Consider the following 20,731-nt stretch of genomic DNA (forward strand, 5'->3'; position numbering starts at 1 on the left):
AAGATTATGTTATTATTTTTCATATCAAAGTACTGCCCCACGTCTTTTTTGGGGGCGGGGGGGTCAGAAATAGAGAAGAAAATGTGTCAGAAAAAGAACAAATTTACAACGAATGCTAGAACCCTGTCTAATTTAGTCACTAACTACTAGTGGCAGGTCCTAACTCACACTGATCCAAATCACACAGAAATATTTGATTGTTTTCGTTGTTGTCTTATGACGTCCGTGACTTTCATTTTGAAGGGGTGCGCTCTTCCGCCGCTGTATCCGCTCTTACGTTCACTCCCCCCGCTGACGTATGAATCATCGTTTCCAAGATGGCGGCGCACCTGTTTCTGTGATCCGTGTCGTCCGTGCAGGAGCAGCCGGAGCGAGGGGTCTCAGCCCGTCACGTACACGCGCACGATCACGGTTCCGGCTCCAAAATGTCCACAGAGGAACTGTCAGCATCCGACAGCGAGGCCGCCTTCGCCGGTGCTGGAGAGCGCTGGGCGCCGGTGGGCGCTGTGGCCAGTCCGGAGCTCGAAGGCGGCACCGTCGGCCGGTCGCTGTCGGGAGGCTGTGAGGCGGCCGCCGAGGAGGACATGGCCGTTCGCCTGGAGAAGCTGGAGGAGGAGCAGGCCCTGCTGAACTCCTCTCTGCTCGCCCTCACCTCGCACTTCGCCCAGGTCCAGTTCCGGCTGAAGCAGATCGTTCACGCTCCGAGCGCCGACAAGGAGAAGATGCTGGCGGAGCTGGAGGAGTTCGCCTTCAGGGGCTGCCCGCATGTGGTGGGCTGCCGAGCCCGGGACGAGGGGCAGCTGGAGAACTCGGTGAGGTCTGCTGGTCCAGAGACCAGAGTCGGAACCACAGTGGTTTAGCATTATTTTGTGGAGCGGTTTTGGCCCAGTAAGACTGGAAGGATCGATAATCTTGGTGATGAAGCAGAGGAGAATCTTCTGATTGTAGCTCGTATTCATCGTGTGTGTAAATGTCGGAACACGTTTCTTCTTCCTGTTTCACACCTTAAAGCTGATAATGTGTCACTTATGACAATTATAAAATGAGATGCGAAGAAGCAGCTGGTGATGAAGGAGGGCACCGTCTCCCATCGTTCTTGCGTCTTCGCGTCCATTTTTAAAGAGACAGAATCAGCACAGCAGTTTATTGTCAGGTGAGCTTCAGGGCTGATCTTCATGTGGTTGGTCGAGTCTGAGCCGCGTTCCCGTGCTGGCTCTCTGTGGGCCAGGTCTTGCTCTTTGTTGTGGTTCTCTGCTCCCTCCCAGGAGGACCTGGTGAGCTGGAGGCTTTGGTGCTAACACGCCAGCTAACCTTGTCTGTGTGCTTCCTGGATGCTAAAGCGGTCGTTTGTGTGACTCTCAGACTGAAAGGGAGACGAGAGAACGTCTGGAGGCTCAGCGAGAGAAGCAGAAGGATCTGATCTTTCAGCTGAAGACGCAGCTGGACGACCTGGAGAGATTCGCCTACCAGGAGGGGAGCTACGACTCGCTGCCACAGTCGGTGGTCATGGAGAGGCAGAAGGTAGGAGCAGGCGGGGGAACCTCCGGAGATCCTCTCAGCCCCCCATTGAAAGGATCTCCGTGGTTGATGTTGACGTCTGGATGTTTTGTGCTCTGACGGTTTTGAAAGTCTTCCTGTTTTTGATCAGGTGGAACAAGTTTTAATCCTCTCGGGGCTGTATGATCAGCTGTTCTCGATGTTTCTGACAAAACCTGTTTTCTTCTGCTCCGTTTACCTTTGAAACTTGTGGAAAAGGGTCTAAAGCAGCAGGTGGCCTCCGCCGGCGTCGAGCTGCAGCCTCGTCACTGACGCTTAAAATCCAACGGGGCTTAAAGCTTTCAAATCATTCGCCAAACTTTTATGACTCAAAAATTGCCCCGGTGGGGGCGCTAGAGGGTAAGTGGTGCGGCCCCTGCACAGCAGATGAGCCGATAACCTTCAGCCTCTCCTCCTGCCGTCAGGTCATCATCGATGAGCTGATTGAGAAGCTGGACGTGAACCTGAACGAGGACATCGGGAAGCTGTCGCCCGAGGAGCTGCGGCAGCGGGTGGACGCCGCCATCGCCCAGATCGTGAACCCTGCCCGGGTCAAAGAGCAGCTGGTGGAGCAGCTCAAAACACAGATCCGAGACCTGGAGATGTTCATTAACTTCATCCAGGGTGCGATGAGCGGTCTGCTCGCGGTTTGGAATGGACCTGCGGCTCTGTGGTCTTAACCAACGTCTGTCCTCCTCACAGATGAGGCAGGAAACCCGCTGCTGTCGGAGGACGGGTCCAGTCAGCGCTCGCCAACCTCGGCCAGCGGCAGAGCTTCAGGGATGAAGAAGGGTGGTAGGTGGCACCTCGGCGTCTCTCTGGGCAACTGTGCTAACATGCTAGTGGCAGAGTTGCTGCAGTCACCAGTCTGAACCCACCAGGAAGAACCCGGTCACATAAACCTCTGTCTCTCTCTGCAGTAGATCCCCAGCAGGCCCAAAAGATCCGAGAATCTGGCCTTCAGCTGATCCAGAGGGCGCTGGCTGTGCTGCAGATGTTTGCTGTCAGCCAGTTTGGCTGCAGCCCTGGACATATTCCACAGAGGGTGTGGCCTCCAGAGACATCCGAGCAGGACTACGGACCCCTGCTGCAGCGCCTGGAGGGCGCCGTGGAGAAGGTGCGGGTTCTGGGCTCCCGTCGGCAGCCTGCCCTCGAGCACGTCGTCAACTACACCAGCAATGCGGCACTGGGACCTCGAGACGAGCTCACCTCGTCGGTCAGGAAGGAGCTGGCGTTGGCTCTGAAAGAGCTGCTGGCTCACGGCCTGTTCTGCCCCTCCCAGACCATGAGCCTGGTCCTGGCCCCCATCTCCTGCCTGCTGCCTCACCACCCTGCTCCTCACACCATGCACCCCTGGGACCTCTTTGTGAAGTATTACCACTCCAAGAATGGAAAGGCCTTTGTGGAGTCGCCGGCCCGCCAACTGTCTCAGTCCTTCAGCCTGCCTGTAGGGGGCGGCCCCGTGACCGTCACCCCCAAGCAGTCTCTGCTGTGGGCCATTCACAGTGTGCTGAAGGAACACGGTCGCTACAAACGGGGTCCCGACACCAAGTTCAAAGCGCTGGTGTGCATGGCTCTGAACGAGCAGCGGCTGGTGTCGTGGCTCAACCTGCTCTGCAAGTCCGGGACCCTGGTGCACCCTCACTACCAGGCCTGGAGCTACATGGCCCAGACGGGCTTTGAGGGAGCGCTGCGCATCCTGGGCCGCATCAGTCACCTGAGGTTCAACCTCCCGGTGGACCTGGCTGTGCAGCAGCTGAAGAATATCAAAGACGCCTTCTGAGCAGGACACACGCAAGATGAGTTGGACCAAACCGCCCCGGATCAAGACGCCCTTCACGTCTGGAACTCGTTTGGATGTTGATTCAGTCTCGACTCACCTCAAGTATTTGACTTTTGCCTGCTAAGTGAGAGTGGTTGGGGGGTCTGATTAATGCATATAGCATCCTTTGGTGTTAGCCTGCCTTAAAACAGAGAAGAACCTTCTGTTTAGTGACACCTTCCTGACCTTTGGGACCCCAACCCTGACCTATGCACCAAAGACCCCCAAGTAAGTGCTTGATCCTGTGGCTCCTACATAATAATGTGGACCAGTGACCAAATAATGGACCAAAACTATGTAAACGAGGACAAATATGACCGACATGCTAATGCTAGCATGACGCTACTGCTGCGTTACTGTCTGGTCCAGACACTGTAGCTATTGGGTGTTAGCTCACGGTAGCAACATTAGCAGCTAATGCAAGACTTTTGATCCTTGAAATTTTAAATGAGTGCTTTTTATTTATTTAGCCAGTAGTTGTGTGTCTGCTGAGCGCTCGGTTCGTCGGTGGTGATGTGGTCTGGCTGCGATGCAGGTTTCATCTTCTTGCCTGCTGCTTCTCTCCCCCCCGGCAACAGACAGCGAGTGGCTTTCGATGTTAATTTAATATCCTATTTATTTCCATTTGTAAGACAGTTGCAGGATCATTTTGGCTCTCTGGTAACAAGTTCTTCTCTTCCAGAGACTGAGAAACGTTGCACGTGTGTAATCTTTCAAACTTGAATGTAAAAAGGCCCGATGCTATTAAAGCCAGGTTGGATTCCACATTCTGAATGTTTCTGTCCTGTTGAGGGCCTGAAGCCTCCATCTGTGATTAACCTCTGACCTCTTAGATGTCTTTATGTCTCCTGAGATTTTACCAATCTGCACCTTGTGATTCGAGAACATTTTAACTGTTACTGCAGAAACGGGTCTGTTTGTAGTTACTTTTAACTCTATAGTTGCTTTATATTTTCTTTGATTTTCTCAGTTTTAATTAATCATCTGTTTTTTTGGAGTGCACATTTTATCTAGAGCAGATTTCTTTGATGTTCCCATTTTGAATCTCACACTAAATCATTTGTTTTCTGTTATTTTTATTTGCTTGCTTTAAAATAATGAAGATGAAATTAAGTCTATATTTGTGAATTGTGAGTCTTGTTTTTATCATGTTCAAAAACTATATATGTAACTAAAATGAAATATAAATGAGTTATTGAGTCTGAGAATTGGTCTTTTAGAATTCAGAGGAAAGATGCATGAATTGTTTTATTAATTGTCAGAAATGGCAAAAGCTGCATTTATATTAGTGAAATATCAAATTTTGCCCTCATACACAATACTCTGGTTACAAATTTATATTTTCACAGTAAGAAAAACAAAATAGGCAAATCAAATAGTCTCAATTGTTCTATCAACTGTAACTATCAACTCGCCTCGAGGTTGATTAGAAATGTATCAATAAATGAATGAATATAAAATAAAGAGTGCAGTTTGTTGCTTGGAATAAAAGCCAATCCTTTCAAAATAAAAAATATCTATATATTGAAAAAACATGTGTTGAATACATTTAAAAGCACCGTTTTATTGTAACAAAGTAAAACCTTCCTTTAAAGGCCCAACTACCCGGAAGTTGCGTCACAGCGGCGGGGTCAAAGTTGAAAAAACCCTCCCCTACTTCCTTTCCTGTTAGCGGCGGCCGTAGAGCAGCAGAAGTGAGTGTAAATTTCCTTGAAACAATCTTCATCCATCTTCCCAGATTACTTTATTATTACCGTTTTTGCCACATCAGTCTGAGGACAAACACTCCTCTAACTCAGGCCGGTCCGTTCTCACTGGCTTTTTACATCTCTAAGGAGAGTTAAGCAACTATTAACAACCTTTCGGTGCCGTGGCGCATAATTCAACATGGCCGCTTCCATTTGGCTCCCAGCGGATCAGTTGGCACCGAAACGTTGCTGCTTCAGTGGGAGCAGAACTACGCCGCCGATGTTTGATAGGAATTGGTTGCGCCCGTGTTACTGAAGCCCAATGCTGACTAGCTGGTGGCTAATGCTAATGCTACGCTAGCAGCCGGGCGGCAGTAACAGCCCGAGATAAACGGGTTGAATTTGATGTCGCACTGGAAGCAACTCGACTGTTGACTGTTTCCTTTGATAGATATGGGCAAGTTCATGAAGCCTGGGAAGGTGGTGATGGTCCTGGCCGGACGCTATGCCGGCCGCAAGGCTGTCATCGTTAAGGTTGGTGTCGCCTCCGCCGCACGGTCCAGGTGGTGTCCGCCCGGTACCACGAACCTGCCGGCAGGTAACCTCTGAGCTCTGGTGTTCGCAGAACATCGACGACGGCACAGCTGACCGCCCCTACAGTCACGCCCTGGTCGCCGGCATCGACCGCTACCCCCGCAAAGTCACCACCACCATGGGCAAGAAGAAGATCGCCAAGAGGTCCAAGATCAAGGCCTTCGTCAAGGTGTTCAACTACAACCACCTGATGCCCACCAGGTCGGTGGTCTTGCCCTGGTGTTGGGGGAGGTTCTGGATGGGGAAGATGTTTCATGTGTTTCTCCAGTCGTGTAGAAATGTTCATCTTATTTACCTGTAATGTTCTGACACCAACATCTGGATGTTCTCCACCTGCTGATCTGTCCTTATGACAGAATTATGATCCGGTTCTGTTCATTGTCACTAGAACTACATTGATTGGTGATTATTGTATCATCCTAATAATCGGTGCTGTTCTGGGGTCGATGCTGTCTTTAATAGTCTGAATTGATATTGACCCGTTTTAAAACCCCAGTCATTTCAATCACCCCCCCACCCAGATGTGGGAGGCCTTAAAGTTCTTCATAACAGCATGTTTAGTTCCTCCGAAGCTTCCTGACATCAGTCGTTGTCAGTATGTCTGCAGGCTGGTTCTGTTGGAGCGCTGAAACAGGCGGAGACGATTGTTGCTAATGAACGAACGAATGAATGTTCAGATGAGTCGAGGGAGAAATCTGTCAGCAACTTTAGCGAGCGGCCTCAAACCTGCGGAATTATCCTGATTCTGTAACTGTGGGTGGTCACGCTGCTGCCATGTCAGTGAGTGCTGAGAAAGCCGATGAATCCTCAGAAATGTGGAGTTAAATGTCCGGACGTGTGAAATGTCTCCCCGCTGAGCCTGTTTACCTGGAAATATCCCAGGGTGGCCCTGGGTCATGTGACCTGACGTGTGCTTCCTCCAGGTACTCCGTGGACATCCCTCTGGACAAAACTGTGGTCAACAAGGACGTGTTCAGAGATCCGGCCCTCAAACGTAAAGCCAGGCGGGAGGCCAAGGTCAAGTTTGAGGAGAGGTCAGTCGGGCTACGCGGGAGCTGAGGGTCTAACGTCGTCAAATCACATGTTCGCTTTGACTGAAGCTGGAATTTCATCTTTCTTCCAGGTACAAGACGGGCAAAAACAAGTGGTTCTTCCAGAAACTCCGATTCTAACTTCAGTTTCACAAATAAACGTTTAAAAATGGACAAAAAGAGGCTGGTTCTTTCCTTTTTCCTTGGCAAGGCTCATAACTGCTGAGGCTTCTGTGGTGGGGGTGAAATGTCAGCGGTTAGCGTAACGGACTACATCTGATGTGTGAACGCTATGCTAATGTTTGCAATATGCTAAAGAAACCTTAAGAGAAAATTAAAATGAATTTAGTCAACGAGCACCAGTATATTTGTTTTGGGTCCTTAGAACTCAAACGCGTGCTGGCCTGTGACGTCAACATGCTAATGACTTTCACCCGGAAGTGTAAAGAACTTCCGGCGGTGAACGTTACCCCTTCAGGGTGACGCGCCCCCTGTCGGCCAGGAGGCAAATGAAAACGAAAGTGAAAGCAAGGCGTGATTTTGTCTGAGGAAGGTAAGACTTGAGAATTGCTCTAAAAACAACTACATTTGGGTGTTTGGCTTTCATCTTTCATCCTAATCTGTTTTGGAACACCAAATTTATCGATCGCACCGATTGGAAGTGGTTCTTTAAAACTTATCGATTGTTCTCAACCGTCCGGGTCAGAGAGAACTCAAGTCCGGTCGACGTCTCTCGAGCTTCGTTAAACTCTTTTTCTTCCAGATCTGTTCACGATGTCATCAGAAGAGGTGAGACACATGATTCCTTCGTGACGTATTTAGAAACTCAACAGATATTTCGATGAACCGCTGGATTAAATGTGTTTTAGGATTTCAGCGTGGTGACGATTCAGTCTTCATCTGAAGATCAGCCGCAGGTACCCGCAACCATCAGCGACTGTCTGGTGGGGCCGAAGCTACAATTCTTTTAGAAACAGACGAGTTTTGTGTGGAGACAGTTGTGGAACAAATATTGAGTCGGTGCGATGCAGCAAATCTTTCCTGCTGATGGGCCAACAGGAGCTGGTGGACCTGACCGTCAGCCAGCAGCAGATGACGTTTGCAGCCTTCGGCAGCAGTCGACCGAGCCAGGAGGACCGCGCCGAGAAGCTCCATCTGGAAGAGGTTCGGCCGATGGAACGATCCGTGTGCGTGATCCACTGGGGGCAGATAAGCAGAGGTCTTGTCCCGTAGGCGAGGCTGAACCAGCTCCGGCAGGAGGAGGACGAGCTTCTGAAGAAGATCCAGAGTGTGACGGCTGCCCTGAGCGAGGAGGAGAGCCTGATGGACAGACTGAACCAGCAGGAGGACGTAGGTCCCTCGGAGCTCCGCCCACCGCCACCATCGCCCACATCCCGCTAAATCTGGGCCTCCGTTTCAGGTCTTGTCCCGTCTCCCTCAGCGGGACATTTACTTGGGACTGTTGACGGCGTCGTCCAGGAACGCGCCGGCGTGGGACATCAAGTCACGTGTTGTGTACCCGATGGACGGCGGGACGGCGCTGATCACGTTCGACGAGGACGCGGGTGAGTTTACCTGCAGTTTCCAGGTGAGCGACACGAATCTTCTGAGATTCAGCGTGAGGGATCCAGTGTGAGGGATCCAGTGTGAGGGATCCAGCGTGAGGGATCCAGCTGCTTCCTGGGTGGATTTGGCTCAGGCAGGACGTCTGAGAGTAACGAGTCTTCAGCTGATGTTTTCTTGTTGCTTCTCAGTGGCCAAACAGATCCTGAAAATGAAGAAACACATCGTGAAGCTGGAATGTGGGCACAGGATCACGGTGGAGGCCCAGCCGGTCCAGCTCGTGGTGCCCAAACAGGTGGAGGTAGAAGAACCCGACTAAAATCTGACCGTCCATCATTGGTCTCCGTCAGCGGATTCACTGATCTTTTGTCCTGCAGATGGATTCTGTGATCTGTTCTCGCCGGATTCTGGTCTCCGATCTGCCACAGATGGAAGCGGAGAGCCTGGTGGACAAGCTGGGCTTCCACTTCTCCAAGAAGGCGAACGGAGGCGGAGAGGTGGAGAGCTGCTGGCTGGATAAGGACTCCGGGACGGTGGTCATCCTGTTCTCAGAAGAAGGAAGTGAGTTGTTGAGCAGGGCTGCTCCCGGGCTGCTCCTGGGGCTGCTCCCGGGGCTGCTCCCGGGGCTGCTCCCGGGGCTGCTCCGGGGGCTGCTCCCGGGCTACTCCCGGGGCTGCTCCGGGGGCTGCTCCCGGGCTACTCCCGGGGCTGCTCCGGGGGCTGCTCCCGGGGCTGCTCCCGGGCTGCTCCCGGGGCTGCTCCGGGGGCTGCTCCCGGGCTACTCCCGGGGCTGCTCCCGGGGCTGCTCCGGGGGCTGCTCCCGGGGCTGCTCCGGGGGCTGCTCCCGGGCTGCTCCCGGGCTGCTCCCGGGGCTGCTCCCGGGCTCCTCTGCCCCCCCCGTGGTAACGTTTGTGTGTCTGCCCCTCAGTTGTCGACGCGCTGGTGCTCAAGGAGTTCCACAACATTGAGGTGCACAAGGCGACACACAAAGTCCGAGTGGGGCCGTTCATCAACGGACAGATGAGCCGACTGGAGGTGATCGACTCCCTTTCCTGCTTCAGGTTTAGTTTTGGATCTTGTGGGCTCATGTGGCCGTTCTTGCTTCCAGGCCAAGGTGCAGGCTTGTTCCAGGACGGTGCTGCTGACAGGAATCCTGGATGTCCTGGACCAGGACACCCTGCAGGACATCCTGGCCGTCCACTTCCAGAAGGGCAGCAACGGCGGAGGCGAAATCCTGCAATGTGTGTACAACCCGGTGGGTCAGTGCACGTCGGCCATCTTCACGGGCTAACGAACCCAATAAAGCAGCTAATAAAGTAAAGAAGGTGGAAATGTGTTGTTTTCTCATCTTAAAGTTACATTTAATATTGCATAAAATAAGAAAATGCTGAAACCAAAATATATGAAACTAACTGCTTTAATTGCTTTTTCTGTGGTTAAAAAACAAACTTTGAAGTCTAAAACTGCATCCATGAATCAAACCAGCAGGAAAAGAATCAGCAAGTCTGGTGTCAAAGTGCTCAAAACCTTCAGCAACGAGGATCATTTCTGATTTATTGTAAAAACAAATTAAAGTAACGGAACATTAAAACGAGACTCGTCTCCAGGAGACGGACCCCAAGTTCTCGGGGGGACCAGAGTTGGACGCACGTTTGGAAAACTGAAAAAACAAAACGTTTTCTAAAAGTTGATCTGAAAAATGTTGGACTGGGAGTTTGTTCAGAGGGACGAGCCCCCGTCGAGCCCCCGTCGGTCCAGTGAAACAGCAGGTAAAGGTTGATTAAACCTGAACTGAACATCAGACGTCTGCTCTTCCAGATGTTCCTCGTGCATCGAACTCTGGTTCCTGTCACAGACTCAATCACGTCAAGCAATTTAAAACCTCGGTAGTGTTGCGCTACATTAGCTCCTCCTCCTCTCCAGGGTCATCCAATCATCATCTGTGTGGGTCAGCGATCACATCAGACCACAAACATTCAAATGGAAGTGTTTCTCTAAAAGCTGCACCTTTACGAAGGCGCTCAGTAACGTTGATACAGTAACACAACAGCTCAGATGGCCTCAATCTACAGGTCTCACACACACACACACACTTAAAAAGGTCACTACTGTTTGTTCATCTCGTACAGCTAACGTGAACAATCTGTCCACAGAATAATCGAACATGTTTGAAGTGTTTTCTACTTTGTCGTAAACAGCTAACTCCACAATTTAAATTACTTGTAATATTCAGTTAGAAAATGACGGAATCCCGTGAAGGTCCACATTAGGGGGAAAACAGGAAAATAAGTAACAGGAAGCAGGAGTGTGTCGACAGGAAGATCATGGAGCCGTGACGAACACGACTTTTAAACGACCACCGGCGCCCATTTGCTGGGAGTGCGTCCGTACTGTCGGGAAAAAGAAGAAGAAAAGGACCGGTTCAAAAAGCGTCTCTCTGAAATGGGTTAAACTCACAATATTAGTCAACATGAAATGGAAAAAAGGTTAAAAATATATTAAAACAGTTCAGTTCAATGGACTGTAGAAAAGGAGAAAGTTCAGTTTTTAATTTTTTAAACGTAAATATGCAGACAAAAACACATCAAAGCAGCTACTTTGATGTGACCGTTTGGTGCAGTTCCGTCTGCTGCCACCAGGTGGCCCCCCATCCTCGCCGAGTCCTCACCTGAATATCAGTAAGCTCTTTGTAGAACCTCTTGGCCAGCTCTGGACCGTTCTGCATGGTGGGGATGTGGATCGTCTGCCAGGGGAACAGAACCATCAAACATAATCAAGAAGGTCGTCAGGGCGCATCAGTAAAGGTCGTCCCATCATGTTAACGAGGACGGCCCACCTGACCCCTGTAGAGGAGGCTGCCCACCGGACAGACCACACAGGCCGTCCCGGCGCCAAACATCTCCAGGACCCGGCCAGCCTCCAGGGCTCCCAGCAGCTCCTTCATGCCCATCGTCCGCTCCGTCACCTTGAACTCACCCTGAAGCACCAAAACCATCAAACATGGACCTTTCGTCCTAATCAGCACCTAATCAGCTCTTCCTACCCACAACCGGGCCAGATCCAGCAGAGACTGTCGAGTCACTCCCGGGAGGATGATTCCATCCAGAGGAGGGGTGACCAACTCCCTCTCTGGGGCACGCACGTGCACACACACACACACACACACACACACACACACACACACACACACAAGCATGAGTGGCCAATGACAGCTTCCAGTAGGACCAGTAGAGTGGTTCTGACCTCCATTCTCATTGGTCCAATAGATGAAGAGGTTCATGGTCCCGACCTCGGTGATCTCCTCCTCTTTTCCGTACAGCCACAGGACCTGCTGACAGCCGCGCTTCAGCGCCTCATACTGCACGGCGATGGTCGGCCCGTAGTTCCTGCAGATGTTTCAGAGAGCTGCTGCATCACTGACTCAAACAAATCAAAAGTGATCAGCCGTCAGTTCTGATCAAAGCTGATTCCACAGGAAACAACCAGTCGGCCAATCACAGTAGAGGTTTCATCTGACTGCTGCTAAATGGAGGGGTTAGTGGGAGGGGCTACTGGGGTTGTGGGAGGGGCTGCTAGGCCTGTGGGAGGGGCTGTGGCAGCATTACATAAGCACGAGGCGACGGTTCAGGATGTGTCAGTCGTGTTGCAGCTTTGATTCCAGGCCGTCTGGAATGTGGCAGCATCAGTGCCAACAACAATAATGAGGACTGGCCCGACTGGTCTGACCATTTCTAACCAGTGAAGCTTCATCATGTTAGCAGGGGTCAGCGGGGTCACGTGACTCCCAGGTTCAGGATATCACATTTCTGTGGTTAAATAGGAAGATTACGTCATCCCTTTTTGATTAAAGCTAATGTTAGCTGACCTACCCGCCCATCTTAAACGCACCGACTCCACCTTTCCAAGCTCGGACAAACGACGGGTCAGCCAGCAGAGAAACCGGGTTGAAGGATCCAGTGGCGAAGTAGGGTCCCACTGGGCCGATGATGACGAATATCATGGCTTTCCCAGCCCGAGACACCCCGAGGGAGGGCTGGAGAACAGAGGTGGAGTCAGGTGATCCGAACCAGGAAGTGCCTGTTTGGGAGTTAGCAGGTTGGAGTTCGACACCAAGTCTCACCTCAATTCCTATGAAAGTGGGTCTGATGTAGAGACTGGCGTCCTGCGAGTAGGGAACCCACTCCTGGTCCACCTCCACCAGCTTCTTGATGCACTCCAACAGTTCCCCTTTATCAAAGAGCTACAGAGACAAACGTCTCGTCATGTCCAAAACCTTCAAAAGGCCTGAAAATCTCCCGAAAACAACAGGATCAACCATTTTAATTTGAGATAACTGACTTCCTTCTCACTTTTGTTTCGTGTTAGAACGATTTAAAAGGATTTGAAGGTCAAAGCGGCTGAAGCGCCACACTGACCAACCCTGCTGTTTACACTCAGCAACTGAGCCTCGTCCTGAGTGTCCTCGGGACGCGTGTCAGTCCTGCTGGATCAGCAGCAGCTTCGGAGGGGGACTCACGGGCAGGCAGCTCCTGTCGGCGCTGCGGTGCATCCGCTCCATGTTCATCATCGGCCGGAAAAGCCGGACGTGGTTGTCGACGCCGCGAAACGCCTTCATGCCCTCGAACAGCTGGATGGACACGGCCAAGGACACAGGACAGCAGTTGTACGTTTGTCTCCCCTGCTATGTGTCCTGGCGTGTGGGTGTGGCCTCACCTCGATGGAATAGTGCAGGGCGGAGCTAGCAGGGTGCAGCGACAGGTTCTGGAAGGGTTTGATCTGAGGAGCTTCCCATCCGCTCTCCTCGGACCAGTTAATGGTCAACATGTGATCAGAAAACTGCTTTCCAAAAACCAAGCTGGAGGTCTCGGGCTTGGGCCTGCATGTGGCGCTGCGCTCCAGGACCAGATCGGCCGCCTGGGGCGGAGGTGAGGAACGAGACAAGAGGAGCGAAGGAAGAAGCAGACGAGACCGAAGCAAAGCGGGTGACAGATACCAGTGATGTCTTTAAATGTTATTAGCAGAGCATGCTCTTAAATTAGTGGACTCGATCACAGAGGAGGCAGAATCGGTCCTGATTCAATCAAATTAAACTGAATTAAACGATCAGTCAGGAAATGGGAGAAAGATGAAGAGAGAACCTTTAAATTCTTGGTACAGAACATAGCGTTGAAGATCCCAGCGAGCAGCTTTTACCTTGAAGGAGCTGGAATATCGCAGCGAGCGGAAGTTCCGGACCTGCAACAGTCGTCCCTGGAGCGCCTGGAGCGGCGAGAGGAGGAAGAGAAGCAATAAAAGGCGGGAACGCTGCTGCGTAACCATCAGAAACATCTTCAGGAATAATGGAGACAGGTGGAGACAGGTGGAGACAGGTGGAGACAAAGGGAGACAGGTGGAGACAGGGAGACAGGTGGAGACAGGTGGAGACAGGGAGACAGGTGGAGACAGAGAGACAGGTGGAGACAGGGAGACAGGTGGAGACAGGTGGAGACAGGGAGACAGGTGGAGACAGGTGGAGACAGGTGGAGACAGGGAGACAGGTGGAGACAGAGAGACAGGTGGAGACAGGGAGACAGGTGGAGACAGGGAGACAGGTGGAGACAGGTGGAGACAGGGAGACAGGTGGAGACAGGTGGAGACAGGGAGACAGGTGGAGACAGAGAGACAGGTGGAGACAGGGAGACAGGTGGAGACAGGTGGAGACAGGGAGACAGGTGGAGACAGGTGGAGACAGGTGGAGACAGGAGACAGTGGAGACAGAGAGACAGGTGGAGACAGGGAGAAAGGTGGAAGACAGGTGAGGGGAGACAGGTGGAGACAGGGAGACAGGTGGAGACAGGGAGACAGGTGGAGACAGGGAGACAGGTGGAGACAGGTGGAGACAGGTGGAGACAGGGAGACAGGTGGAGACAGGGAGACAGGTGGAGACAGTGGAGACAGGGGGACAGGTGGAGACAGGGAGACAGGGGGAGACAGTGGAGACAGGTGAGACAGGTGGAGACAGGGAGACAGGTGGAGACAGAGGGAGGACAGGTGGAGACAGGGCAGGACCGAGGTGGAGACAGAGAGAAGGTTGGAGACAGGTGGAGGACAGGTGGAGACAGGTGGAGACAAAGTGGAGACAGGTGGAGACAGGGAGACAGGTGGAGACAGGTGGAGACAGGGAGACAGGTGGAGACAGAGAGACAGGTGGAGACAGGGAGACAGGTGGAGACAGGTGGAGACAGGGAGACAGGTGGAGACAGGTGGAGACAGGTGGAGACAGGTGGAGACAGAGAGACAGGTGGAGACAGGGAGACAGGTGGAGACAGGTGGAGACAGGGAGACAGGTGGAGACAGGGAGACAGGTGGAGACAGGTGGAGACAGGGAGACAGGTGGAGACAGAGAGACAGGTGGAGACAGGGAGACAGGTGGAGACAAAGGGAGACAGGTGGAGACAGGGAGACAGGTGGAGACAGGGAGACAGGTGGAGACAGGGAGACAGGGAGACAGGTGGAGACAGGTGGAGACAGGTGGAGACAGGTGGAGACAGGGAGACAGGTGGAGACAGGGAGACAGGTGGAGACAGGTGGAGACAGGGAGACAGGTGGAGACAGGGAGACAGGTGGAGACAGATGGAGACAGGGAGACAGGTGGAGACAGGTGGAGACAGGGAGACAGGTGGAGACAGGGAGACAGGTGGAGACAGAGAGACAGGTGGAGACAAAGGGAGACAGGTGGAGACAGGTGGAGACAGGGAGACAGGTGGAGACAGGGAGACAGGTGGAGACAGGGAGACAGACAGGGAGACAGGGGGACAGGCAGACAGACAGGTAGAATAGTTCTATAGAACTGAGGGGCCACGATCAGAATCTTATCCACAGAGTTTTTCCCTGTGAGAGCAGCAGAAAGTCTTTATTCTACTAAGACTAAGAATGTTGATGACAGATGACTGGGTCTGTCTCTCCCCCTGTCTGTTTGTCCTCCTGTTCTGTCCTGTCTGTCTGTCCTCCTGTTCTGTCCTGTCTGTCTGTCCTCCTGTCCCGTCTGTCCTCCTTTTCTGTCCTGTCTGTCTGTCCTCCTGTTCTGTCCTGTCTGTCTGTCTTGTTCTGTCCTGTCTGTCTGTCCTCCTGTTCTGTCCTGTCCTGTCTGTCTGTCCTCCTGTTCTGTCCTGTCTGTCTGTCCTCCTGTCCTGTCTGTCCTCCTGTTCTGTCCTGTCTGTCTGTCCTCCTGTTCTGTCCTGTCTGTCCTCCTGTTCTGTCCTGTCTGTCCTCCTGTTCTGTCCTCCTGTCCTGTCTGTCCTCCTGTTCTGTCCTGTCTGTCCTCCTGTTCTGTCCTGTCTGTCCTCCTGTTCTGTCTGTCCTCCTGTTCTGTCCTGTCCTGTCTGTCCTCCTGTTCTGTCCTGTCCTGTCTGTCCTCCTGTTCTGTCCTGTCTGTCTGTCCTGTCTGTCTGTCCTCCTGTTCTGTCCTGTCTGTCTGTCTGTCCTCCTGGTCTGTCCTCCTGTTCTGTCCTGTCTGTCTGTCTGTCCTCCTGTTCTGTCCTGTCTGTCTGTCTGTCTGTCCTCCTGTTCTGTCCTGTCCTGTCCTCCTGTCCTGTCCTGTCTGTCCTCCTGTTCTGTCCTGTCTGTCCTGTTTGTCCTCCACCAGCTCGGATGTCAACGTGGACGACGCAAGATTTTCCTGTATTACAAACATCGCTTTAAAGATTTTGAAGCTTTTTTCAAAATCTCCCGTGTGTGTTAAAATATTTATGTTTTAAAAATAAAGCCGAAGGGAAGAATTATTATTAGATTATAATAACCAAATAATTATTAACGCAGAATCCGGATTAACTGAATAATGTACCCGAAACTCCACCAACTCAGTTTGGCTGCCAGTGATTTCAAAAAGAAATAAAAGTCAAGTTTGAGTGTTTTGCCGAAATGTTGCGCGTGTCGGTGAATGTTTAACCCGCGTGACCGCGACTCTTTAGGATTCTTTCAGTGTTGGTTATTAACAAGTTCAGCACTGGTCGAATTTTAACATGAAGACTGGCTGAAGCCGCTCTTTTTGCGGTTCACTGCGGGAAACGAACTCGGTCAAAGCCGCCGAACGTCGGCGCGTGCGGGTCGCTGGTGCCGCGGGAATCATTGACGGGACGGGCGATAAAACGGCCACAAACACGCACTTTGCTCAGTGAACTCACCGACCGGAAGGCTGCCATCTCCGACACGCGACGAGAAATGGCGCTTTAATGGCCCGTGCGGAAACAAATGATCGGCTCAATGTCAACACTTTAGTTCCGCCTTGAAATACGAGACGCGGCCCAGAAACCAAACAAAAATCAAACACGAGAAGGTTCAGAAATCAAACTGCTTCATTTACAGCCACGGCGAACTGTTAAGTCTTGGGTTTGACCTCATTTTTGCGTTTTATTGAGACAACCCAACTTCATCCGGACAGTGAATAACTACAGAAATAAGGTTTGTGATTAAATCGCCATGACGTCACCAACGACTAGACTGGGGGCGCGACTGCAACGTGACTTCTGATTGGCCACGAGCGAGACACATGCGCCAAAAGATGCGGAAAAATTGGTCGCACAAATCGGCTGCTGATTGGTCGGTTGAAGAGGCGTGGCCAGTGTCACCTGGTCACGTTTGGCACGAGGCGGGTGTTAAATACGAAATGGGGACTGAAGATTTCATCAGAAAACTCAAAGTTCGTGTTGTTTACAAGACAGAGGAGAGGAGAAGGAACTTAGAGATGCATAAGTCAGGAAGGGCTTCTGCTCTCTCAGTATCCACCTCGAGGACAGGCTGGGCTGGGCCCAACACATGAATCAGGTCCTGCACGGATCCACATGTGCTGAGGCATCTGAAACTGCTTCGAAAGACACAAGGACTGGGCTCAGATACACACTGGGGGGTCAAAGGTCACACGAACAGATGCAACTGGGTAATAAACTCCAGGAGAACAGCTGAAGAACATCTGACCGTCCCAGTTAATGTACGACTGAGTGGATTCTTCATGCAGCACCAAGCAGCCAGTGACCTCATTCAGCAGGAAACAGAACAGGAACCTCAGAAAGTCACCAGGAACTAGCGTCACACATTAAAAACAGCACATGGAAAAGGTTCAGGGGAAGTGCTTCATGCTGTGTTGCTGTGGACTCCTGCAGAGCGAGGGCGGACAAAGCTGCAAGGGAAGCCGTTAGGAGGAGCAGGCAGGTCAAAGGTCACGGTCAGAGGGGAGGAAAAAGCAAATGAACGTTGGCCACAGAAGTGAGAAGAAGTCAGATGACGACGGGCGACCCACCGGGCAAATAATGAAAAAGAGCAATTTACGGTAACTATGTTACGAATCGGTCACAGGAAGTTAAACGCTGCACATTTTAGTTTGCAGGAAGTCGATAAATATACGAGAGAAGAAGAGAAATGATGGACCAAGGAAACTGGGAAGGGAGAGAAGAACATCTTCGAGTTTGGAGACTAAAGTGGGAGGAAAGGTGAGCTGACCTGAATGACCTGAAGGGGGCAGTAAGGCGCCTTCATCATGGACGCGGCTGCTGCCACAGCCCAAAGAAGAAGGTGGAAACAGCCTGAGAACCACGGGGCCTTAATTTAGTAATAAAACTCATTTATTTAGAACAGATTAGAGCATCAGCCATCGTTCAGACGTGCATCTGCTGTTGGTGGAGCCGCTGAGCAGGAGGAATCAGGAGGATATCTGGCTTTTCTCTCCATAGTTCAGCTCGGCCCCCCCGCTCAGCCACAGGTCGATGCCGGTGCAGAAGGTGGCGTCAGCAGCCAGGAAGATGGCGGCCCGTCCACACTCCGCCTCGGTCCCCATACGGCCCAGCAGCTGTCCCAGGAGAGAGGCTGAGTTCAGGTCAGGTTCTACCCTCTGCCCACGTCTTCATAAAACTGACCTGACATCGCTCCCCAGCCCTGATGGTGGCGGCAGCATCAGGTGACTGTCCTGCTAACTCCTCCCACAGAGGCGTCATCACGTTACCTGGGGAGATGCTGCCAGAGGGAGAGAACGGGCACATTCAGACCATTTAAAGCAGCATAACTTGCTTCACCTATGGTGCTAATTCTAACAATGAACAATTTCTTCTTGTGTTTATTAATTATTGCTAAGCATGCAATTAAATCAGGCATTGTTCTGGTTTATTACTGTTTCCAGTCTGGACTCACCAGTTGACTCTGACCTTATGGACACTCTCGTCCACCGCCATCGCCTTTGTCATGGAGATAATCGCCCCCTGGTGGCCGAGAGGCCGCATTACAACAGGCAGGAGAAAAGGTTGATAAAAGCTTTTGTAAGTTTTGGATTTGAGATAAATGTTTTATCACCAGTTATAGTGATAAACAGTAGTGGAACATATAAAGTGTTCAAATGAAATAATTCTATCAAAAACATAAGTTTTAGAACAAAGAATGTTGATTCACCTTTGTGGCCACATAGGGCACAGCGTGCTTCTGTCCGATGGTTGCAACCAGGCTGGAGATGTTGATGATGTTTCCTTGATGCAGACGAAGGTACGGCAGCGCCAACTGCAGACAAACACACACAAGAGCCTCTGAGACGCCCCCTGCAGGCGGCTGCAGGCAGCGCCTCACTCCTAATGAGGATTCTCTGGATGATACGATGGTGCTGCAGGTTGGAGCAGGTCAGGTTCAGGTAGAGACGTTTGTCAGGATTGTTTCCTGCTGGTGGAATTTTTGCTCCTCCAACATTCAATTTAACCGTAAAACGGAAAAAGCTTCAATGTTAAAGACGTTTTCTGTCAAATCAAAGTGTGACATTCAACTTTTTTTCCTGCTACATAAGTTTCTGAAGTTACTTTTGAGGCCAGGAAGTAGCTGAGCAGGTTGAGCTGGAGCAGGTCCCTGAACTCTTCTGCTGTGGTCTCATCAGTGGGTTGGTGAGGAGGATCTGAGAGCAGAACGTGGAAGTACCACACAAGGTCACCTGACCTCCGTATGTGTGTGTGTGTGTGTGTGTGTGTGTGTGTGTGTGTGTGTGTGTGTGTGTGTGTGTGTGCTCACGCCAGCCAGCGTTGTTGACCAGACAGTCGATGCGTCCGTGGGTCTCCACGGTGATGGTGATCAGTCTCTGCACATTTAGCAGCAGAACAAAAGCAGTTAGAAGAGAAGAGAGAGAACGTTTGGAGATGCAGAACCGGAAGTGGACTCGCCTTGATGTCCTCCTCTTTGGAAACATCACATGAGACAAAGGTGCAGGACCCGGGACCTGCTCCGTTTAGCTCCGCCTCTAAATCTTTACCTGCCTCACCTGAGGTACAGACAGAGGAGTTATTGCTGACGTTCCCTAATCCCGCGATTGTTCCCACATTTCTCGTTTTACACTTTGTTCTATATCTTGGTGTTTCTATTAAAACCAGAACATGGATAAAATACAAAATGGAAATAAATTCTCACCTCCTCGGGCACAAAAAACCACTTTGGCTCCATTTTCCACTAAAATCAAATTTAAGAAAATTCTGATTGTGATCAGAGAAAAGTCGCGTTAATCTGGGGTGGGTTGTACCGAAGGCTTTAACGATCCCTCTGCCGATCCCCTTCGATCCTCCGGTGACGATCGCAACTTTGCTCAGATACCTGAGAGACATGTCGAGAGTGATGAAGAAAAACTTGTTTTTTAAAATCCTGAACTGGTTTTTGAGCTCAAAGTTCCAGCCACAGTTTGTTCTGCTGCCTTCAGGGACGTCGGAAACCACATACTTCAGTCTGAAAGCAGGGGAAAAGTCAGGAAATTAGATAAGAAGAAGCTGCTTGTGTCACAGGACACAAAAGTTCATGATGAGGCGGAAAAATCAACGACTGTCACGTGACCGGCGTCTTCGCTCGTGTTTCTTTAAATACGCAGAGAAAGAAAAGAGGAATATTAAATAAAGTCATTTTTTTCTTTCAGACGCTTCCTGTTATTCATTTTATCAGAGGACAACGAGAAAACGAGATTTTGAGCTGTTGGTGGCGCTAGAGAGCAGCTGTTCAGAGCGGGGGAGAAACTCCTGCAGGAGGATTGAATTTCAGCCTGACAGCAGTTCTGTGAGAGTCTGAGCTGCAAACGGGCTGGTTTCCAGCAGAGCTGCAGACTCTGAAGGGATCACGCTGCCTTCACTGTCCTCCTGAGAGAGCGACACATGAGGAGCAGGAGGAGCAGGAGCAGGAGGAGGAGCAGGACATCATCACCAGGGTTAGAAACGATACCAGACGAATGCCGAAGCTCTTGTGGAGATCAGACTCATGGTCGCTCTGAACCAGCAGCCCCACAAACTCCACCAGTGTAAGTTTGCTTCTACTGGGACCAAACTGGGGACGACTTGTTGCCTTCGCGTCCTTCTGTATTTGTTGATCTATAAACAAAAGTTGCACTTTTTATTCACGATCCCTTTGATGTTGTGCTCAACAGGAGGAAAGAAAGAAAAACAAGGACTTCAAATCTAAATCAAGATGTTTGCAGATGAAGGAGGGGGAGGAGGAGGAGGAGGAGGAGGAGGAGGAGGGGG

At 51.2% G+C, this 20,731-nt stretch overlaps 5 protein-coding genes and 1 long non-coding RNA gene across 9 annotated transcripts; 4 read left to right on the forward strand and 2 right to left on the reverse strand.

Annotated features, from left to right (window-relative positions):
* The first annotated feature begins 289 nt into the window (after window positions 1-289).
* On the forward strand, window positions 290-4,818 carry rundc1 (RUN domain containing 1). Its single transcript, XM_003965008.3, has 5 exons — window positions 290-812; window positions 1,363-1,521; window positions 1,962-2,160; window positions 2,239-2,331; window positions 2,457-4,818. The coding sequence occupies exons 1-5, from the start codon at window positions 426-428 to the stop codon at window positions 3,317-3,319; spliced, it is 1,701 nt and encodes a 566-aa protein (XP_003965057.1). The 5' UTR covers window positions 290-425; the 3' UTR covers window positions 3,320-4,818.
* A 135-nt stretch (window positions 4,819-4,953) lies between these two features.
* Window positions 4,954-6,845, forward strand: rpl27 (ribosomal protein L27). The gene is made up of 5 exons (XM_003965009.3): window positions 4,954-5,052; window positions 5,498-5,580; window positions 5,672-5,841; window positions 6,564-6,674; window positions 6,764-6,845. The coding sequence occupies exons 2-5, from the start codon at window positions 5,500-5,502 to the stop codon at window positions 6,810-6,812; spliced, it is 411 nt and encodes a 136-aa protein (XP_003965058.2). The 5' UTR covers window positions 4,954-5,052; window positions 5,498-5,499; the 3' UTR covers window positions 6,813-6,845.
* Window positions 6,846-7,140: 295 nt separating this feature from the next.
* On the forward strand, window positions 7,141-9,555 carry ifi35 (interferon-induced protein 35). 3 transcript variants are annotated; one of them, XM_011604341.2, is made up of 10 exons: window positions 7,141-7,224; window positions 7,435-7,460; window positions 7,541-7,588; window positions 7,731-7,835; window positions 7,905-8,021; window positions 8,092-8,236; window positions 8,426-8,535; window positions 8,612-8,795; window positions 9,163-9,269; window positions 9,343-9,555. In XM_011604341.2, the coding sequence occupies exons 2-10, from the start codon at window positions 7,446-7,448 to the stop codon at window positions 9,523-9,525; spliced, it is 1,014 nt and encodes a 337-aa protein (XP_011602643.2). In that variant the 5' UTR covers window positions 7,141-7,224; window positions 7,435-7,445; the 3' UTR covers window positions 9,526-9,555. The 3 variants fall into 3 exon arrangements, with proteins under 3 accessions (XP_011602643.2, XP_011602644.2, XP_029692012.1); XM_011604342.2 differs by having other exon boundaries at window positions 7,168-7,224; window positions 7,378-7,460; XM_029836152.1 differs by having other exon boundaries at window positions 7,168-7,460.
* Window positions 9,556-9,745: 190 nt separating this feature from the next.
* bcat2 (branched chain amino-acid transaminase 2, mitochondrial) lies at window positions 9,746-16,650 on the reverse strand. 2 transcript variants are annotated; one of them, XM_003965011.3, is made up of 11 exons: window positions 16,397-16,650; window positions 13,428-13,493; window positions 12,948-13,148; window positions 12,751-12,861; window positions 12,355-12,474; window positions 12,104-12,267; window positions 11,478-11,620; window positions 11,278-11,363; window positions 11,071-11,211; window positions 10,903-10,977; window positions 9,746-10,624 (listed from the first exon to the last, which is right to left on the reverse strand). In XM_003965011.3, the coding sequence occupies exons 1-11, from the start codon at window positions 16,412-16,414 to the stop codon at window positions 10,583-10,585; spliced, it is 1,167 nt and encodes a 388-aa protein (XP_003965060.1). In that variant the 5' UTR covers window positions 16,415-16,650; the 3' UTR covers window positions 9,746-10,582. The 2 variants fall into 2 exon arrangements, with proteins under 2 accessions (XP_003965060.1, XP_029692009.1); XM_029836149.1 differs by having other exon boundaries at window positions 12,948-13,324; window positions 16,397-16,647.
* Window positions 16,651-17,808: 1,158 nt separating this feature from the next.
* hsd17b14 (hydroxysteroid (17-beta) dehydrogenase 14) lies at window positions 17,809-20,016 on the reverse strand. Its single transcript, XM_003965012.3, has 9 exons — window positions 19,750-20,016; window positions 19,641-19,679; window positions 19,397-19,494; window positions 19,248-19,314; window positions 19,043-19,134; window positions 18,648-18,752; window positions 18,393-18,460; window positions 18,122-18,218; window positions 17,809-18,054 (listed from the first exon to the last, which is right to left on the reverse strand). The coding sequence occupies exons 1-9, from the start codon at window positions 19,829-19,831 to the stop codon at window positions 17,908-17,910; spliced, it is 795 nt and encodes a 264-aa protein (XP_003965061.2). The 5' UTR covers window positions 19,832-20,016; the 3' UTR covers window positions 17,809-17,907.
* Window positions 17,942-20,701, forward strand: LOC105416504 (uncharacterized). Its single transcript, XR_964570.2, has 4 exons — window positions 17,942-18,081; window positions 18,382-19,165; window positions 20,134-20,508; window positions 20,635-20,701. It is a non-coding gene; the product is annotated as an uncharacterized lncRNA (long non-coding RNA).
* Window positions 20,702-20,731: the final 30 nt, after the last annotated feature.

The sequence above is a fragment of the Takifugu rubripes genome, chromosome 5, assembly GCF_901000725.2.
Source record: "Takifugu rubripes chromosome 5, fTakRub1.2, whole genome shotgun sequence".
Taxonomy (NCBI): domain Eukaryota; kingdom Metazoa; phylum Chordata; class Actinopteri; order Tetraodontiformes; family Tetraodontidae; genus Takifugu; species Takifugu rubripes.

Coding starts and splice junctions, on each gene's coding strand:
- bcat2 (XM_003965011.3), bottom strand. Junction 12,862..12,947: donor CCCTGCACTATTCCATCGAG/GTGAGGCCACAC, acceptor GTGTCCATCCAG/CTGTTCGAGGGCATGAAGGC. Junction 11,621..12,103: donor GGTGCGTTTAAGATGGGCGG/GTAGGTCAGCTA, acceptor AAACATCTGCAG/GAACTACGGGCCGACCATCG.
- rpl27 (XM_003965009.3), top strand. CDS start 5,500: ATGGGCAAGTTCATGAAGCCTGGGAAGGTGGTGATGGTCCTGGCCGGA. Junction 5,581..5,671: donor GCAAGGCTGTCATCGTTAAG/GTTGGTGTCGCC, acceptor TGGTGTTCGCAG/AACATCGACGACGGCACAGC. Junction 6,675..6,763: donor AAGGTCAAGTTTGAGGAGAG/GTCAGTCGGGCT, acceptor TCTTTCTTCCAG/GTACAAGACGGGCAAAAACA.
- rundc1 (XM_003965008.3), top strand. CDS start 426: ATGTCCACAGAGGAACTGTCAGCATCCGACAGCGAGGCCGCCTTCGCC. Junction 813..1,362: donor AGGGGCAGCTGGAGAACTCG/GTGAGGTCTGCT, acceptor TGTGACTCTCAG/ACTGAAAGGGAGACGAGAGA. Junction 2,161..2,238: donor GTTCATTAACTTCATCCAGG/GTGCGATGAGCG, acceptor TCCTCCTCACAG/ATGAGGCAGGAAACCCGCTG.
- hsd17b14 (XM_003965012.3), bottom strand. CDS start 19,831: ATGTCTCTCAGGTATCTGAGCAAAGTTGCGATCGTCACCGGAGGATCG. Junction 18,461..18,647: donor TGCCCTATGTGGCCACAAAG/GTGAATCAACAT, acceptor CTCGGCCACCAG/GGGGCGATTATCTCCATGAC. Junction 18,219..18,392: donor CATAAGGTCAGAGTCAACTG/GTGAGTCCAGAC, acceptor TCCCTCTGGCAG/CATCTCCCCAGGTAACGTGA.
- ifi35 (XM_011604341.2), top strand. Junction 7,836..7,904: donor AGAAGCTCCATCTGGAAGAG/GTTCGGCCGATG, acceptor CTTGTCCCGTAG/GCGAGGCTGAACCAGCTCCG. Junction 9,270..9,342: donor GACAGATGAGCCGACTGGAG/GTGATCGACTCC, acceptor TCTTGCTTCCAG/GCCAAGGTGCAGGCTTGTTC.